Raw genomic sequence first — 19,333 nt, 5'->3', positions numbered from 1 at the left:
GGTGCACACCCATCCTGACCTCAGTGCCCGTTTACAGCCCTGCCCTCCCCACTCCCCTCTGCCACCATCGCAGTGGGATGGGGCTTGGGATGCTTTAGGATTGGGACACAGGCAGAAGGGGGAGTACCACAGTTCTCAGTGCCCTCACTTTTGCCCTGCAGAGCCATCGGGGCCAACCCGCTGTACTGCAGCTGCAACCTGCGCTGGCTCTCCAGCTGGGTGAAGACAGGCTACAAGGAGCCGGGCATTGCCCGCTGCGCTGGCCCCCCTGACATGGAGGGCAAGCTGCTGCTCACCACCCCCGCCAAGAAGTTTGAGTGCCAAGGTGAGTGCTGTCCATCTATCCATATGTCTGTCCGTGCCTCCCGCTCCATGTACAGCAGGGTGATGCTCCACATGGCCCCGTTGCTCACCGCTGCCCCCCAGTGCTTACAGCCGCACCGCCCCTTCCTTCCTTCTACCCTTCCCCGCAGGGCCCCCAGCCCTGAGTGTCCAGGCCAAGTGCAACCCCTGCCTCTCCAGCCCCTGCCGCAACCAGGGCACCTGCCACAATGACCTGCTCGGCTCCTACCGCTGTGCCTGCCCCGCTGGATACAAGGTAGTGGCAATGGGTCTCCAGACCCAGGGTGCACGGTGCAGAGGCATGGTGCAAGGCTCTGCCTGCCCACAGCACCTGGGGGAGGGATGGGGAATGGGAAATAAGGCACGGTACCCCTTCCTGCCATGTCTCCTTCCGTCCCCAGGGCAGGGACTGCGAGGTGGTGTTGGATGGCTGCTCTCAAAACCCCTGTGCCAACGGGGGCACCTGCCAGCCCCAGGATGGGGACAGGGACAGTTTCAGGTCAGCAGTTTGTGGAGACTGATGGAATTTGGGCATTGGGATGGCAGCATCTTATAGGGATTTGGGGTCTTCTTTACCTGGGATATCCGTCTGTGCCCTCACCACTGTGGCGCTGAGAGGCAGCACAGAATGCAGCCATGCCCCCATGCAACCCTGCCTACCCTGAACATTTCAGGCATTTCTGGGAAGTGGGGTGCAATTAGCAGCTGGAAATAATGGTGGGGCTGTGGGTGGAGGAAGGCTGCTCATCCTTCTGCACTAAATGGCCTCTCTCAGCCCGTTGTCTTGGCAACTGAGCGTCCTCAGCATCCTCCACTAGTCCTGGGCTCTCAGGTAGGGGCACACGAGGCTGTGCTCCTCAACGCTCTATTGGGAGCAGGCTCTACCATGGTCCTCTGCCCATGTTTTGGGGAGATCACCCCAACACAGTGTTTCCTACCCCGGAACAGGTGCCTGTGTGCAGCAGGCTTCGAGGGCCCGAACTGCCGCACCGCCAGTGACCCCTGCAAGGAACACAGCTGTGAGAATGGGGGCTCCTGTGTGTCTGGTGCCACCAACTACACCTGCCTGTGCCCTGCTCACTACACAGGTACATGGAGCAAGGGTACTGCCATCCCACTGCGGTATGTGATAGGTACCATCTGGTACCCCTTCTTCTGCCCCACAGGAGATTTCTGTGAGCAGCCACCAGATTTCTGCTCGGCCGAGCTCAGCCCATGCCAGCACGACTCCACATGCATCCCCACCAGCCAGGGGCCTAGGTGAGCCCCTGGGTCTTGCTTTCAGGGGGCTGAAGGCAGCTGGGAGGCACTGGGGAAGGCACAGCGGGGTCTGTAACCCTCCCATGCTGTCCCAGGTGTGAGTGCGCACCCGGCTACGTGGGGACCAACTGCAGCGAGGACTTCGATGACTGCCAGGACCACCGGTGCCAGAACAACGCTCGCTGCGTGGACGAGGTGAATGGCTACTCCTGCCTCTGCGCCGAGGGTTACAGGTACTGCCGGGGGCGCTAACGGGCCGGTCAGTTGTCATCCCGCAGGAGGTGATCCTGGCCACCACATATCCTATTGTGGACCCCAGAAGGGACACGTGGGGTTCAGCATCCATGCTTCCATCTGGTGCTGCTGCTGGTGGGGACTCCAAAGTGGGTGGGTGCTTTGGGTGGTGGGGAGGGGCCTGCCCCGGCCCCATGACCAGCACGCCCTTGGCCCCACAGTGGACAGCTGTGCGAGATGCCACCCCGCGCCACCGGGCAGCCTGGGCTCTGCGAGCGTGCCGAGTGCCAGAACGGGGCGGCCTGTGTGGAGCGGGGCTCCCGTGCCCTCTGCCAGTGCCTGCCTGGCTTCGGTGGCCCCAAGTGTGAGAAGCTGCTGAGCGTCAACTTCGTGGACCGTGACACATACCTGCAGTTCACTGACCTGCAGGACTGGCCCCGGGCCAACATCACCCTGCAGGTGAGGACGCAGGGCGATGCAGGGTGATGGGGGGTGGCCACCGGGTGGGGGGTCTCACCTCTCCCACCTCCAGGTCTCCACGGCTGAGGACAACGGCATCCTGCTGTACAACGGTGACAGCGATCACATGGCTGTAGAGCTGTACCAGGGCCATGTCAGGGTCAGTTATGACCCCGGCACTCACCCCAGCTCAGCCATATACAGGTACCATGGGCCCCCATGCCCTGTGCCCTGACCCCATTGCATGGGCATGGTGATTTGGTGTGGGATGGAGCGCACCTGGTGACACAGCCCTCCCCACCAGTGCCGAGACCATCAATGATGGGCAGTTCCACACCGTGGAGCTGGTGACCTTCGACCAGATGGTGAACCTCTCCATTGATGGTGGCAGCCCCATGACCATGGACAACTCGGGCAAGCACTACACGCTGAACAGCGAGGCCCCGCTCTATGTCGGCGGTATGGGGCCTGTGGGGCACTGGGGGTACAGGGTCGGCTGGGTGTGTGCTGACGGCCCCGCTCTCCCCAGGGATGCCGGTGGACGTCAACTCAGCCGCCTTCCGCCTCTGGCAGCTCCTCAACGGCACCAGCTTCCACGGCTGCATCCGCAACCTCTACATCAACAACGAGTTGCAGGATTTCACCAAGACGCGGATGACGCCCGGTGTGGTGCCGGGCTGCGAGCCCTGCCGCAAGCTGTACTGCCTGCATGGCATCTGCCAGCCCACCGGCGCCCAGGGACCCGTCTGCCATTGCGAGCCTGGCTGGGATGGGCCTCACTGTGACCAACCCCGTGGCGGCCCCTGCCAGGGACACAAGTGAGTGCCCCCTCCCCTCTCTGTCTGCTGACCCGTAGCAAGGGCTGTGCCCCATTGCAGTGGCTCTGTCCCGTTTGGTGCCCCATAGTGGCTCACCTGCCCCATTCACAGCTCACCGTGACTTTGTGGCGCTGAGGGTTGTGGTTAGTGGATTTGCTAATAGTTGGACTTCGAGGTCTTTTGCAACCTTAGTGGTTCTATGAATCTGTGGCTCATTGCTACGCTGTGCTGTACTGGTGCCGCACTGTGCCGGAGCCACATCACTGCTGTGGATGCAGTGACTGTGCCCGACCTATGCCGTGCTGCGCCTACCCATGTCATGGTGTGATGTGCCATACCCGTGCCCTACCTATGCCATGCCTTAGCCACGCTGTGCCTCACCTACACGTGTCATGCCATAGCAGCTGGTGCTGGTACACCACGGTGCAGGCACTGCTATGTCCTGTGTCAGACACCTGATGGCCGTGGCTGCCCACAGGTGTGTGCACGGGCTCTGCCTGCCCCTCGACGCCCTCTCCTACAGCTGCCAGTGCCACCAGGGCTACCAGGGTGCCCTGTGCAACCAGCCCAGCACACCGCCCGACCCCTGCCGTCTCCTGCGCTGCCACCACGGCCGCTGCCGCCTCACCCCGAGCGGCCAGCCCGTATGCGAGTGTCACAGCGGCTACAGCGGCGCCCTCTGCGACCAAGGTAGGCAGCAGGGAGGTGGGTTCGGGGCAGCAGCGCTGGGACGACCGCACTCTGATCCTCGCTGACCACAGAGCCCGAGTGCCGCGGGGAGCCGGTGCGGGACTACCACCAGGTGCAGAGGGGCTACGCCATCTGCCAGACCACGCGGCCGGTGCCCTCCGTGCAGTGCCGGGGAACGTGTGGCGGTGACACCGACGCCGGCTGCTGCATCGGGCTGCGGCCGCGGCGCAGGAAATACGCCTTCGAGTGCAGCAACGGCGCGACCTTCGTGGAGGAGGTGGAGAAGCCCAGCAAGTGCGGCTGCAGCCCGTGCCTCTGAGCGCCGGGGTGCGGGGGCTGCTGCGGACAGCGGGGGGGCAGTGAGGAGCCGCCGGCACCGGGAGCTCGCTCTGCCCTGCAGCCAGGGGCCTGGATGTTGCCTAAGCCCAGCGCAGTTCCCACCACTCGGAGGAGCCCGTCGGGGCTGGAGGAGGATAGATGTGTTGCATCTAGAGGGATGGAAAACAAAAAGAAAAAAAAAAAGAAAAAAAAAGAAAAAAAAAAGGAAAAAAAAAACCCACAAAACAAGTGTGTAGATAGAGGATTTTTTTAAGAACTTGCAGCTACACAAGTGTGTCTCATGTGGGAGCTGCACTGCCCCTCTGCCTGCTCTCCCTTCATCTCTGCCTTCTTCATCGCTGAGGGGAACATGTGCCCTCTCTGTGTGTCCCCCAAACAGCCCCACATCCAGCTGGGACCTTCCCAACACCCTGTGCTGCACCTGGCACTGTAGAGCTTTGTGTGCCATGGCTGCCAGGGAGGCTGAGCTCCATGCTGGCACCCCTAGTTCCCAGCACCCCTAAGTCCCCCTTCCCAAATGGCCCTGGCCCTGCTGCAGCAGCCCCTATGGCCAGTGTACGGTGCCAGCTCAGCGGCACTGTGGACACGTTGGGTCAAGCAGGATGGAGCCAGGAGCGGCCTCACCATGCAGAGCCAGCCCTGCCCTGCGCACAGGGATGGGGCCCCTCTCCCTGCTGGGCTGTGTGCAGGGGGTGGTTGTGCTGGAACCCCCCAGAGGACGTCCCTTAGATGGCTGCTGGGGCACAGGTCTGTGATGTTGTCAGCCCTGTGGATGCTGAGGCAGCTGAAGCTGGAGATCCCGGAGGCAACACAGCGTCCAGCACAGGTCCCAGCAGGTCCGAGCTGTCGGGCTGCAGCCTCGCCACACCGCTGTGCCGGGGGACATGCTGGCAGGGCAGCAGGGGCACCACGCCTTGTGCCGGCCATTGGCAACCCAGGACCGAGGGTGATGGGCCAACCTGGGGCAAATCACTGTGTCACCCCCAGGGCTGTGGCTGCAGCTCTCCCATCACATCACACCACAGCTTTGCTGCGTCCTGCTGGGTGCAGCCCGCTGGTGGGTGCCATCGCTGTCCCCACGCACCCAGGACACGCCACCGTCATGGGGACATCTCTGCCACCAGCACCCTGTGCTGCACGGCACGGCGGGATGCTCTCCTTCAGCCCCCGGCCGGGGCTCAGTTGTGTTGTGTTTCTGTTCTTGCTGTAAGCTAACCGCTAAAGTATCTCTTTATACAGAATACTTACAGATTCTAATATATATTTGTATTTCATTTTGTTATAGTATTTTTCTATGTTCGGGGTCAACAAACGCTGTTTTCTTTTTGTTTACAGATGCTACTGGGCAGGAACATGACGGTGGCTTTGTCTGGCCCGCGCGGTGTGTGTGTGTGTCACTGTTGCAGCCGCCGGTTTGCGCTGGGCTGGGGAGGGCACCCTCCGCCGGCAGAGGCTGTGTTGTTTTAGGAGATGTTCGGTATTGTCTATGTTGTCCTCCACGTGAACATGACATTGATTCATTCAGAGGCCCGGCATTGTCTTTATGGGGACATGCGGAGGGGGCACAGGGTGGGGATGGCGTGGGCAATGGGGGGACTCAGTGCTGCTGGGGGGAGGTTGTGCCCCATCGCTGTGGCCCGCGTGTGCCATCCACGCCCCCACCCTCCCCCCATTTATCACAGCAAAGCGGCTCTGATATCAAAGAAACGTTTAATAAGCTGCAATAAAATACGGACCTTTAGAAAGCTCATCATCGGGTGAATATCAACAACAGAGGGAGAAAAGAAAACAAGGCGGTGGGATTCCGTGAGGAGCTCAGATCTGAGTCAGGGAGCTTTACCTGGAACAAGAACACAGCTTCCTTGAGAGTCTAAACGACAGGAGCACAGAGTTCACAAAATGTCAACATTGAGAGAGTTGATACACAGCCAAAGTTCAAATGACCCAGCTCTTATAGCTATACATATCGATTTAAAGCAACTTAATATAACTTTATTTCATTTTTATATACACGTTCAAAGGTTCGTCAGGTGAGGTATGTAAACATCATCTAATGGAAACCCCTCTGCACCTTTCCGACCGAGGATTCACAGCAGACGTTTTGCTTTCCCCCAGCACGGAGCCGAGCGAGCGGCCGCGCTCCCTGCACACCGTTCTGACATTTCACATTGGTCAGGCTCTGACATACAGTACCGGACAGGAGGGCCGTTCGGATCAGTGTCTAAAGTTCATCCTAGAGAAACGAACAGAGCGACAAAACTCCTTCCAGGGAAGTGGACACAGAGGAAGGGAAAGCATTTGCTATCGGGGCGGAACTAAGATTCAAACGTTGAGCATCTTGGAAAGAACGAAAAGAAACATATTGGGTTGGTTGGGTTGGTGCTTTTCTTTCTTTTTTTTTTTTCCTTTCTTTTTTTTCACACTACAGTTCCAAAGGCGAAGGGCTCTTGTGAGCCCCTTTGTCTCACTCCCATCCCATGCTCTGAAATGAGGGACTTGTCACCAAACAGCAGGGCTGATCCCATTATGGGATGGGTGCAGCAAAACGGGGTTAAAAACAGCCAGAAAAAAGCCACACACGCATAGGAAAAACACACACAAACAGGCAACCGACCTCAAACCCTCCAATAAACATGGCAGAAGGGCAAGCAAAGAGGCAGTGACCTTATGGGGCCAACTTGGCTGCGGACAGCTGCCCTTCTGCCTTGCTTCGCGGGCACCTTGGGGTCAGAGCAGCCGCTTGGAACAGCCCTGGGGCAGCTCCTCAAGACCCACACCTCGCACTGGGCTGAGCCCCCGTCACCCCAGAAGACATTATTACTAAAATCTTATTGCTGGCAGTGCCCCCACCATGGAGACCCCCACCCCTCCCTCCCAGCTCCCGCTCACCCTCTGACATCATCAGAAATGAGATGAAGAGTTAATGCTTGGACACCGATGGGACGGGACCCCGCAGCTGCCCTGTCCCCCTGCGCCATCAGGCAGCCACAGCGACCGCCAGTCGGAACAAGAACCTACAGAAAGCCCACAAAATAAATATAAAAAACCCGACTATTTACAATATTAAATCCGTGAGAATTGAGAGAGAGAGAAAAAAAATGTCTTTACCTGCCCCAAAAGCTTAAAAAGTAGGTTAGCATCCTGCCGCCTAGCACAACACTATCTTACATGGCACCTACACATAATATATATTCACATTTCATTTTAAAATTAGGTACTCTTACAAACAGACTTAGAAAACATTGGCTAGCGAGGTGGCCTGGCGGGCCAGGTGACACCACAATGGCCACCACGGTGCCCTCTGTGGCCATCCCACAGCTGCCAACGTGCCCTGAATCAAACGCCAGCTGCCCGCGGCCCGGTGGAAGTGCTCTCAAACCAGGGGGGGGTTGGGGAGGGGGGGGAAGGGGGAGAACCGTGATTCCGCTAAGCCTAGGGGTGATCTTAATACAAACTCCTGAGAACATCTTAGAACAGATGGATTCATTTCACAACCACCAAGCGAAGGGATGGGCGGAACGGACGCTATGATACGCGGAGCAGGGAGCGGGGGTGGAGGAAAACTCCGAGAGTAGGATGAGAAGTCAGCCAACAAGGAAAGCCGAAGGGGTGGCGGTGGCAGCAGCAGCCGGCACTGCTGTGATCGGGGAGCACTGGGGGCACAGCACTAGGGCTGGAGGGAGGACATCGGGGAGTAAGCGGGGAACAGAGCAACGCAACACTGCCTGGAAGAGAGGGAGAAGAAAATCAAATCTGGGCACCGATGAAGAAATGGTGGCGATGCCACCCTGCCACTTGGCCACCTCACATGCAGATCCCTTCATTTGTCAGCAAATTAAAATGCCCCTCCATCCTTTCCCAAAACACAGCATTCACAAGCACAAAGCACATGGTGAAAGCACGTCACATCGGCTGCAAGATCCAGGTGCTACAACTGGTGTCAGCATGAGAACACGCACAGGAGATGAGGAGGAGATGGCACCTCTTGAGGGGCAGCACAGAGCTGGAGATGCCGCCCAGCAGGAAGCCGCCCTGGTTTTCTGGAGATGAGAGCATTCCTGGCCGTCCTACGATGCAGAGAACTCGCATAGAGCACCGCTGTGCCCACCCTGACCTGGGCAGGGCCATGCCCAAGTGCTGGCTGCAGTCACTCGGCCACAGGTGGCAGCCGCACTCTACCCATCAAAGACAAAGCCCTTTCTGAAGACCAAAGCTGTCACTGTTAAATAAAACAGAAGAGCACTCTGCTGCCTTGCCAGGCACCCCATCACCTGGCCTGCTCTCAGCTTTCAGCCTGACAACTCATATTCCTCCCATGCCACGGGATGCCCAGCATCCCATCCGACACGTGCTAAGGCTGCAGCACAACTCTGGGGAGCAACATCTGGAGCTGCCATCCCAACATGGGGCAGCAAGGGACAGCCCCCAGAAGTCAAAGAGAAATTAAATGCAGAATGTGGGGAGGGGGTCCTGCATTTCTACCCCAGCCCAAGGGAAGGGAAAGGCAGGCGCAGGCGGAGAGAGGACCCGTGGGGAAGGTACAGAGCAGTGCTATGGCTGCCACCGGTGCCTCTCCTGAAATGCCTTTAAATCTTTCCTGATGGAATGTTTGACATCTTTAATACATGCAGTAAAAATTAGAATCATAGATAACTCCGTATTAATCTGTACAGGGTCTGACAGGCTAGATTTAATCACTTTGTTGCTGCTCAAAGAGCTCACTTTCGCATGATTCAAAGGGGAGGGAAAGTTTTCAAACCAAAGCCTCGCTGCTTCCTGCACCGGACGCTCACAATGGGATTCCTGCACGCAGCAAGGTGCGTGTTTGTACAAAAGTGAATGCAAACTATAGGGAAAATCAGCTGCAGCCGTGCAAAGGGACAGGGGTAGGGGCAGAGCCGCAGGGTGACATCCATGTGTGGGTACCTGGAGAGCCACCGGCAGCTGCAGGAGAACCGACACGTGTCCCATCCACCTTCGTCTCCCTCACCGATGGCAAAGGGGTTTGGGTTTGCTTGAAATGCCACTCACAGACAGACAGAAGGGCGCTGAAGGGAAGGGAAATGCTGGCGTGCACCGAAAGGCTGCCGAAAGCTACTTCATGTGCACAAAGGTGGTTTTCTTTCTGCTACAGTACAAGTGCTTGTGCCTCAAGTATAAAACGCAAGCCTCCAAATCACACAGACAAGCTTCTTAATTTTATTTTTAAAGTGATAAATAAGGCACTGTACTTTTAACTAAAACTGCCTGGTTCTGAGTTCAAAAGCCCCAGGACCATCGGAACTGCAAACGCTTCCTTCGGAACAGCAGAGCCAGACAGGCTGACCTCTTCTCCGCCTCAGACACAGCTTCCGATGCCTAACATCACGTGCGTGATCCTGTAACTGCGGATTTTAAAGGCTTGCTACAGCTTATAAAAGCAGCTTTAGTTAATGCATGGTAAGGGTTACTACTATACAAGAGTTCTGTACATGGCTACCGCTGCGTTGCTACTTGGCATCCAGCCGCGAGCGCTTGCTGTGCGAGCAATCTCCCTTCGCCCGCAGCTTCCTCTTGCCCTGCGAACTGCTGCCTTCCTGCCCCCTCCTCACAGCCCTGGGCAGGGCCTTCCCCCCGCCCGCCTTCTTGTTGGCCATCTTCTGCGCCCGCGTCGAGGACTCGCCCAGCGGTCTGTGCCGCGCGGACGGGCCCAGCTCCTCGTGGCCGGGCGGCGGTGCGGCACGGCGGCTGGTGTTCTCCTTGCCCTTCCGCACCGGCAGCCGCACCTTCTCCGGCTGCCTTTTCGGGGCTCTCTTCTCTTTTGAAGACATCTTCTTGGCCAGCTTGCTGCTCCTCTCCACCTGCTTGCGGGTGGCGGGGGCCCTGGTGCCCGCCTCCGAATGCTTTATTTTCCCAGCCTTCTTGGCCGGCACCTTGTCCTTCCCTGAGGAGCCAGCCCGCTCCTGCGTGGCCTCGCTCTCCTTCAGAGTCCTCTTCTTCCTGCTGAGCTGCTCAGCCCTGGGCGAGGGCTCCTCCTGGCCTTTACTCTTCCCTTTCCGCCCTTTCCCCGCTCCATCCGCCGAGGGAGATTTAGTGGGGAAGGCATCCGCCTTGATCTGCAGGGCCAGCTTGGGGGACATGAGAGGGTTGATGCACAGGCTCTTGCGGCTGGCCTTGCCCTCGGGGCCCGGCTGCTCGCTGGGCACGTCGCCGCGCCGCTCGGTGCGGGTGGCACGGTGCTGGGCCCGCAGCTTGCCCCTCAGCTGGGAGTACTTGCGTAGGATGCGGGTGCTGGCCTGGGTGGGCAGGCTGAGGGTGGGCTGTGCACCCCGCTCCTGGCTCAGCTCCTCGGGGCTGGCTTCAGGTGGAGGAGGCTGGCCGGCCACATTGCCCTCTTCGGCCTCAGCTTTGTCGGCATTCTCGCGGATCTTGGCCCACAGCTTTTGGTTTTTCAGGTTGTTGCGGGCTGGTGTGGTCGCGGCAAATTTCTTGAGGTGCTTTTTCAAGCGCTCAGCCTGCAGTGAGCTGGGGTAGAGGCCAGAGGAGGAGTACTTCTGCATGGGCACCTTGATGGGGGGGATCTCCCCTGGGAGACGCGTGTTGAGTTTCTTCACGATCACCAGCGAGCGGGTCTCGGTGGTCTCCAGGAACCACTGGCAGATGTCGGACAGCTTGTAGGCCTTCATGAACAGCATCTGGACAGGAGACAGTTTCTGAACCTCCAGGGCCCCTCTGCTTTTCCGTGTTCTTTTCTTGCTTTTCCAGATCTCCTTCAGCTTGTCGGCTTTGTTCTTCACCTTGGGGGCTGGCTGCACCTCCTTCTCCAGCTGGATCCAGCCTTTCTGCACCTTCATGTACTGGGCGTTGAACTCAGCAATCAGCTCTTGGTTCTCCTCCTCAGCGCACCACTCCATGAACCTTGGCTTGCTGTCTTCTGCATCCATATCCTCCAGCACCAGGGCATCATCATTCCCCGAACTGCACTCGTCCCTCGCTTTAGAGACAGCCTGCATAGACTCCTTCCCTGGCAAGCTCTTTTTTGCAGTATCAGCTGTTGCAGGTGTGTGTCTTAAGTTGTAAAACTGCAGGGTGACCTTTTTGTGCTTGGCAGCCTTTGCTGGGAGATGCTTGCTTCCTCCACCTCTGCTGGTGGGACACAGAGACTGGCTGCACACTGGCTCATAGTGCTCCAGCTTCCCTGTGTCTATGGCACTGTCAGAGCTCTCCTCCTTTGCACAAGCATCGCCCAGCTTCACCTCTGCTTCCACACTGCCTGCAGGCGCACTGCTTTCTGCTGGGAGGAGGATGCTTTTCTTCTCAGCATCAGTCTGCACACACATGTCCAGCATCTCACCTGGTTGACTTTGGCCACCTGTAGCAGTGGGGTTGTCTTTATGAGAATTTTCTCCCTCGGATGCAGTTTCTTTTGCTAAGATGCTTTTATAGGTCTGCCTGGTGGTGACACCGTTCTCCTCAGCAGTGCTTTCTGGAGCCTGCCTGGTGCTTAGCCCCTCGTTGTGTTGGAGCAGTGCACTATGGAAGCAGTCATTTGGGAAGTGTGCGGGTGTTGTCCCATCCAGGTTCCCTTCTTTCTTGAACCGCTTAGCACCAGGACTCTTGGAGGCTTTGATCTGAAGGCCAGGAAGGTGCACGGGGCTGGAAGAACCAACGTCCTCAGTGCTGCCCTCAGTAGGTGGTTGAGATTGCTGGCTTCGGAGACGCCGGTCAGATGCCACAAGCGCTCTCCTTCCTTTCTTTCGCTTCTTGTCTAGGCTGTCTTTGGAAGAGATGGAGTCTTTCTCTGCTGTTTCCAAGCTATCGGGTTCAGGCAGTGTTTCCTCTTCAGCAGGCTCCTTTTCACCTGCCAGGCTGTTGTTCTGCTCTGCCTCACCTTCCGAGTCCACAGGGAGAGCTATGCTGGCTGGTGCAGCCTCCTCTTGCTCAAGGGAGGTGTCACCTGGTACAACTGATAGTTCGACATCTGGCAAAGTATCAATGCTTTTGTTCACCTCCATGCTCTGCAAGGTGGCAGGGGGCTCTGGTGGACAATTCCTGCTGTCAGTGGCAGGGGGTTGCTCAGGAGCCTGCAGCTCTGGAGAGAGTGGAGAGGGTTCTGCGGGATGCACACCACAGGGCTCTGTGCTGCTGGCGCCTGGGAGCACTGCATGGTCCCTGGTGTCAGCCTCAGGTGCCGCATCCAAAGCAGGGCAGAGCTGCATGGGGGACCCTGGCTCTGGGCTGGCGGGGAGGTCTGGAGTAGTTTGCACGCCCACATCTGGGGAACCTTTCTCCCCGATGGCTGCTTCAGAGGCGGGAAGGGCAGCACAGCCTGCAGCTGGCACAGCATCACTGTCCTTGGGGCTGCTATCCCCAGAGGGAGCCGCACCAACCTCCGGGGCAGCCAAGCCACCAGCCCCTTGGCTACAAGGGGAACATGGGGGTGGAGAGCCAGCCGTGCTGTCCTCCGTCTGAGGGCTGGGCGGTGCCGAGAGTGAGAACAGGGGCACAGCTGCAGAGGCCTCCCGTGACCGCAGCACCCGCATGTCCCGCAGCTCCCGCTGCAGGGAGCCCAGCTCACCCCTGCCTTTCGTCTCTCTGCCGGCTGGTGTGGCTTTGGCCAGCAGCCGGAGCGAAACCCTTTTCTCCCCATCCCGTCCTGCCCCCGTGGAGCTGCCCCCCGAAAGCATCAGAGTCGGCTTTGTGCTTACGAGCGCCTGCGTCCGCTGCGCCACGCTGCCGCCCCGCTCTTCTGCCCGCGAGCTTTTCACCAGCGTGCGGACAGTGGGCAGCTCACAGCACTCCCCATTGAAGAAATACCCCCGCGTGCTCTTCCGTGCTGTCCTGCGGGATGACACGGCGCGCTGGCTCTCAAAGTGGCACTCAGTGATGGGCTGGCTGATGTAGACCACGTCGCACTGGTTGTCATAGTCATTAATCCGCAGCCCCGAGGCCTTTTTGCTCTTACGGGAGGGCCGAAGGGAGGCTGTCTTGGCACGGGGGTGCCCGGCAGGGGCACGCTGGGAGGTTGGTGCGGTGCCGGCGGGCAGCCAGCCCTCTTTGGATTTGTCAAGTGGGCCCTTGTCGGCCGGGTGCAGGTGGCAGCCTACCTTGCCCTTGGCCACAGCATGAAGGTGGTTGTCTGGCTTTGGTCTTGTGTCTTGTTCTTTCACATCGAGGTCCTGGTGCAAAGATGCTTTCGAGCCACACTGTAACGCATTCTCTTTGTCCGCACGGCGAGGAGAGCTGACAGCAAAGCCAGGGTCCCAGGGTTCCTCCGGCAGAGCCCTGAAAGAGCTCTTCTGGGAGCCCAGACAGCTGTCCAGGCCCTCCTCACTGCCGTTCACATTGGCTACTTTGACAGAGATGTAGCCTTCCACTAGCGCCTTACCTGCTCCCTGCTCTTTGCTGTCCTCACACCTTCTGACGCCGGCATCTTGTTCGTGGCCAGCAGCTTGCCCCTCCAGGCTTTTTGTGGCATGGTGGAAATTCAACGAGGAAGAGTTCAACGTGCTGAGGTATCCTTGAGTGGAGCTGTCCTTTGGGCTGGCGGAGCGCAGCCGCGTGCTGGGGGGGTCAGGGAAGTCTCTCCTCAAAGCAGGGCTGGAGCTCTCTGCCCTGTCCAGGGGCTTCAGCTCTGCAGGCTGGCCTGTGCTGTCAGTGCCTGGCTGTCCGGGCTCCAAGGAAGAAAGGGGCCTTGGGTCAGTACACGTAGCACCCTTATCCTGGTTTTCAGTGCTTTGCTGGCTACAAGCAGAGCCACAAGTGGAGGTCTCCATGCTTTCGGATTCAGATGACTGCTGGCCTTCACAGTCCGGTTGTACTTCAGTGTATATGTCGTTTAGCACGCGGATGAACTGCTTCTGGTGGTGTGTACACAGTCTGACCATAAACTTTTCCAGTGGAGACTTGGGCTGATTGTTAGAGTCTATTGCTACTGCCTCTGCTGCATCCTCACTAGAGAGACAAAGAGAAAAGCAGTCAGTAACACATCTTGGGAACAAAAGTTTATGCTGCAGAACTGGAACACCCTTTTCCTCCCACTTGGACCCATCACTCACTGGACACCCTGGTGCCATGAGGCTGGCAGCCCCCAGCACAGGATATGGACTGCATTTTGTTTGTCACACACTGCTGGAGCATCATAACTGCACTTCACTTCTCAGAATCAGGTTTGTGATACACACAGGCCCAACACTTCTGGGACACACCAGTGCGAGTGCACACATCTACACAAACACATTTTGGAGGGCTCCCAGCATGCAGGATATGCCTGCGGCCACACACCCTTCCATGCTGCTGTGCCCTGCCATTTGCTCTGTGCTTTGGTTTACTGCCATTTGGTAAATTCACTCTGCCCACCTGCAGTGCTCACCCAGGAAGGTGGGCACCATTGTCTACAGGATTGCAGCCACGAGCTACCTCTTAAACAAGGCGATTATCATTTCTCTGCTCAGCAGAAGCAATTAATCAGAATGCATTGGTGGGGAGGCTAAGGGATAATTACGCAGTGTTTGCACGAACTTGTCAGGAGCGTGGTGCCAAAACCATGCCTGCTCCCAGCAGCAGCACACACACATCCTGCCCCATCCCCATCACTCCCGCAGTGGGGGCTCAGTACTGGCCCCATACAGGACCACACCAGCACAGCTGCAGAGCTGTGGAACAACCCCCGGGTTGTTCCCCGGGAGGGCAGGCTGCTCCATGCTCCCCTCCTGGCATGACTCACAGCTCCTGCATGGGGAAGTGCCACAAGTCATTCCTTCCAACTGCTGGGTGGCACTTGGAGGAAGTTTTTGGGGAAGTGCTGGCTCTTAGGCTCTGCTCCCAAACTCAGCAAGTGGAAGCGTCCCACAGGCTACTCTGGCCCTTGAGTTCAGCCACTTCTCCCAGAAATGCTGCTCCAAGCATCCAATAGCCAACCCTGCGTGTCCCAGTGTGCCTAAATTCCAAGCTCGGTTTCTTAGAGAATGTTTTCCCAACACCTCCTGGAATGGCTGAGCAGGTTACACTTGGCAAATGCGCCCCCAGCACCCCAGAGCGCGCTGTGTGGCCACCACCAAGCCCGCTGCCTTCAGCTGAACACCCTGCAGCAGCCCCAGCCAGTTCTACCCAGGGTGAACAGAAATGAAAGCGCTCAGGTACAGCCTGGCTCTTTTCCAGAGCCCTGCGTGGAAAGGTTGTCCCAGAGAGGATTCCTGCATGGCTCAGCTCCTCCCCTCGCCCTGCGGGTAACAATGGGGCGACACCTTTCTCCTACCACCAGGAAGGAGAGGAGGGCCCCCCACAGCCCCTTCCTTTGGGCAGAGGTCTCCCCTTACCTGCCCGGAAGCCCAGCTCTGTGCAGTGGCAGCCATCTTCCTGCATTTATCACTGCAGCCTCTCCGCCTCCCCCCGCCACCTCACTGGGATGCCACGGGACGGGGAAATGAAAGCCAAGCAGAACGCTTCGTCCTTAACCTGGCTGCTTGTGGTGCCAAGGGAGAGCCTGCAGCAGTGGGTAGTGAGAGGGGAAGGCAGGCAGAGGGGCCAAGATCCCTCACTGGGGAGGGGGCTCCCGGTTGTCAGCAACATCCCTGCTCTGGGAGCACCCTCGCCGGTCCTGCAGCAGGCTGGGGCAGTGCTGGTCTCGTGGCTCTGCCCAGGCACATGGGCCCCAGAGAGCTGGGGATGTGCCACGTCCTGCCCAGCACCATTGGCACCCAGGGCCTCGGGTGCATCTCCCCGTGCTCTCACCTCTTTTCCTCCGATGTCTGGCTCACACCAAGGCTCTCACTGCCGCTCTACGCCCTAACGTGCTCTAAAGAGTTAATCCTACACATACACAGCTTGCTAAGCTGTGAATTTAAAAAACAGATATAGATAATTTTCCTGGTTGATAAAGGAGATAACTCCACTGAGACTCAATGTCCTTTGTCCTCAGAAGACCCATCTCGCCCTCAATGCCACCATTCACCTGTGCCTATGGTCACATAACTGCAGGGTTCTCTGCTTTCACATCACCGAGACCCAAAGATGGACCACAATTCCTAATTCTGAACCCATCTGCCCCCTCCTCAGCCTACCTCCAGATGGGCACCTCCTTATTCTGAGAATCAGAGGGCTGAGCATAGCCCTGCAGTGCCTGCCAGGGGGATGCATCGGACACCAATGGTCCCCTCTGTCCTGCTGACAGAGGTGCAGCGGGATGGAAGAACCACAGAGGGTGGGGATTGGGAATGTGACTTTGGGAGACAGAACAGGTAAGGCTCAGGGGACACACAGGGAGCCCTCTGCAGCCTCCCCCCAGCACAGCTCTCCCTGAGCTGGGCTGCCTATGAGGAACATGTCATCCTGCCCAACACCTGCAGAAGCCTCCAGCCCAGCCCCATGATCAGCTTGCTGGCAGCTCCTGGGGCACCCACCCTTTGTGCCTCCAGCCGAATCACTCACCCACCCAGAGACCCCAGCCAGGCTGCCACCTCCCCCTGCCAGCAGAAGGCACCCTGCTGTCCCACCAACACCCTGCCACCCGATCCCCCGCTGCCCTCCCAGCTCTCCTCTCCCTCTCTTCCTTTCTGCCTGTCACAGAAGGTGTCAGAGGAATCAAGGGGCAGTAGCTGTCAGCGAGACACACAGAGCTGTTGCCACGCAACCATCGTGGTGTAGCAATTAACGCTGGGGAAAACGTGCTGTGCTCTGAAGCTATTTGCATAGCTGCGTGCTGCAATACATTTGTTTGCTTTGTGGCACCGGCGGTTTGTGGGGCTGAGAGCCAGCCCTCCCTGACTGCTGCTGGGGGGACCCGGGGCTGCCAGCAATGAGCACATGGCCATTGTGGTGGGGCTGGGGGCTTACATTCTGGGGACACCCCCAGCACTGGTATGGGATTTACATGGGGGAAATGCCATGTGCTCTCCGGATTTCATCCCATGGTGTGCTGCTCACCCCACGGAGCCAGCTCGTGGTGTGCTCTCTCTCCCCTTTAAAGCTCTGCGGCCACCCAGCCTGTGACTCAGGAGTGTATGTTTGAAGGTAGAAGGGGAAGAAAGAGAGGGAGAAAGGAATGAGCTGTTTCACACTAACCTATCTGCAATGCTGGCCCCCAGAAACCTGCCAATTGCCAACGGCAACCTTCTGGTTTGCCCAGCCCAAGTGCCTCACTACTGAACACAAACCCTTTTTGGGTTTCTTTTTTTAGCCCGTGAACTGCAGCTGGATGGATTATAAGTTTACAGGTACGTTTTGTACCTCAGAGGCACAAGAAGCAGAGGCAGAACAAAAGTTCAAGGCTAAGTGCTTCTGTTCCTTTCAGATCACTCTAAGCACAAGGATTATAGTTCTGTAAAAGAAACAAAACATAGCTATAAACTTATAAAATCCAGTTCTGTGTTTTTAAGAGATGACCTCTCCCCTCCCTCTTCTGCAGCGCCAGCCTCGCACCACCCCAAACCAGCAGGGACTGGAAACACGGCACCTGATCATGACTGAGGAGAAGCCGAATCCTCCAGAGCTCCATGGCAGCACAATGAGCCACTGCCACCACTCTGCCTCACGTTGGTCCCCTCCAGAGCCCTGCAGGCAGGGATGCAGCCATGGGCAGGGATGCTGCAGGCATTCCTCAGCTCGTCTTCCCAAGCCCCAGTTAAAGGCTGACATCGGGTGTACCGGTTTAAATGACGCTATTTCAATCCTCAGAAATCTGCCTGGCACCTCACACTCCCCACACAGATGAATGAGTCCCTTCACACCTCTGTGGGTGCTACAGGCATTCTCTCTTGCTGCACTAACAAAACGGGAAAGCAGCACGAGAAGGGCTGAGGCTCCACACAACAGCCAAGAGAAAAGCAGTTTTCTTCTCTAGACTAAAAGCTGCAAAGCACAGCCCAAATGATGATGGAAATAGAGCTGCTGAGCTTTCAAGGCCCCTGAATTTACACCATCCTTGGTGATGCAGTGATGCACGGGGGGGTTTTACAGCTCGCACTCAGCTGAAAAGCAGGAAGCAAAAGTTATGGATGGGGTTAGCCTGGTTGTGTTGGCCTGGTTGGATTTTGTCAGCTGCATGCAGGTCGTACCAAGTACCGACTGACGGACAAACAACGTCCATCCATTACAGTCAGCCGTTTAACCCTTCAGAGTAGTGCCTCTATGGTTTTAAAGCATTTACACGCTTACAACAACCTTCTCCCCACCTGTTGCCAAATAAAAACCAAACACACTGAAACTGGTTTTACGTTAAACAAAACGCACGGCCTCAGGTAGGTGGGTTGATCACGGTGCATTCCTGTGTTCCTGCATTGCTTCCTCTCCCACATAAATGATCTGACCGCATTCCGCAGCAGCTCAGCACCTCTGGTGGTACTCCCAATGCAATATTTAATGACTAATTAAAAACCTTACCATTGAGTTATTGCTTTAAAACCAAGGGAAATTCATCACGTTGGAAACACTATTCTACACACCAGGTTTCAAAGACTTCCCAGAATTGTCCTTGTTAATTTTTCTAATTATTGGGGACTTCTGGGGGAGAAAAAAAAAAGAGTGTTTCTCTCTATGGTGGCACTTGCAGAGTATATATATACGTTATATATACATATAATGTTTTCTGCCCCAGAGGGTGAGATAAAAGGAATGCAGCAGCTGGGTAGAGCCATCACCATAGCTCAAAACACTCAGCACAGCCAGAGCTTGGGATGCATCCATAGAGCAGAGGGTATCCTGGGTGCAATTAACAGATGTTGGGGGACACGGCCCCATTTCGGGTAGCCTGGAGAATCAGGTAATTGGGCCTGGGATAATCAAGGCCGTGCTGTTAATAAAAACAGTATCATAGCTCCTAATAGTGGGTCTCCCCATGGTGATACTACACTGCATCACGCAAAAATGCCTGGGTACTCCAGAACCAGCACTTTGCTTCGGGTCTGTATGATCTGCAAACTATGTCCTGAGCAGCCAGCCCCACACCTGGCACACTGCTGAGGCTCACTGCTTAGGAAATGGGCTAAGGCAGAAAACACAGATCTCAGCCCCGGGAGCCCAGGGGATGGGCTGCACAGAGCTGATGGGCTCTTTGGAAAGTGGGTTAATTCAGCTGCCGCTCAGCTACCATTAAGTGATGGAGATTAATTTCACAGTCAGATAACGATTAAGAAACCAAAACACCTGGCAGGGAATGTCTCCATGCGTTCCAATGGGGAGAGGTTTCCTCCACACTGATCTGCCCCCCCAGCTGC

The 19,333-nt window shown here is 57.1% G+C and overlaps 2 protein-coding genes across 5 annotated transcripts in view; one reads left to right on the top strand and one right to left on the bottom strand.

The window, feature by feature from the left end:
* The window catches only part of SLIT1 (slit guidance ligand 1), a 29,582-nt gene extending 25,460 nt beyond the window's left edge, over window positions 1-4,122 (top strand). The window contains exons 26-37 of the mRNA XM_042818166.1: window positions 162-325; window positions 474-598; window positions 744-841; window positions 1,291-1,430; window positions 1,509-1,602; window positions 1,698-1,835; window positions 2,058-2,295; window positions 2,369-2,499; window positions 2,600-2,754; window positions 2,825-3,113; window positions 3,592-3,803; window positions 3,875-4,122. Coding sequence (XP_042674100.1) covers window positions 162-325; window positions 474-598; window positions 744-841; window positions 1,291-1,430; window positions 1,509-1,602; window positions 1,698-1,835; window positions 2,058-2,295; window positions 2,369-2,499; window positions 2,600-2,754; window positions 2,825-3,113; window positions 3,592-3,803; window positions 3,875-4,122 — 2,032 coding nt within the window. The remainder of the gene's footprint in view (window positions 1-161; window positions 326-473; window positions 599-743; window positions 842-1,290; window positions 1,431-1,508; window positions 1,603-1,697; window positions 1,836-2,057; window positions 2,296-2,368; window positions 2,500-2,599; window positions 2,755-2,824; window positions 3,114-3,591; window positions 3,804-3,874) is intronic.
* A 1,713-nt stretch (window positions 4,123-5,835) lies between these two features.
* Window positions 5,836-19,333, bottom strand: part of LCOR (ligand dependent nuclear receptor corepressor) — a 57,907-nt gene continuing 44,409 nt past the window's right edge. For 3 of the 4 annotated variants that reach the window (XM_042817818.1, XM_042817819.1, XM_042817820.1), the window contains 2 exons: window positions 12,830-14,075; window positions 5,836-5,982 (listed from right to left, as the gene is read on the bottom strand). In XM_042817818.1, coding sequence (XP_042673752.1) covers window positions 5,893-5,982; window positions 12,830-14,075 — 1,336 coding nt within the window. In that variant the 3' untranslated portion in view covers window positions 5,836-5,892. The remainder of the gene's footprint in view (window positions 5,983-12,829; window positions 14,076-19,333) is intronic. The other variant, XM_042817822.1, reaches the window with a different exon arrangement.

Source organism: Centrocercus urophasianus, unplaced genomic scaffold (assembly GCF_019232065.1).
Source record: "Centrocercus urophasianus isolate 14NV4802_14NV808 unplaced genomic scaffold, USGS_Curo_1.0 seq_17, whole genome shotgun sequence".
Classification (NCBI taxonomy): Eukaryota; Metazoa; Chordata; class Aves; order Galliformes; family Phasianidae; genus Centrocercus; species Centrocercus urophasianus.
This window is presented reverse-complemented; position numbering and strand designations above follow the sequence as displayed.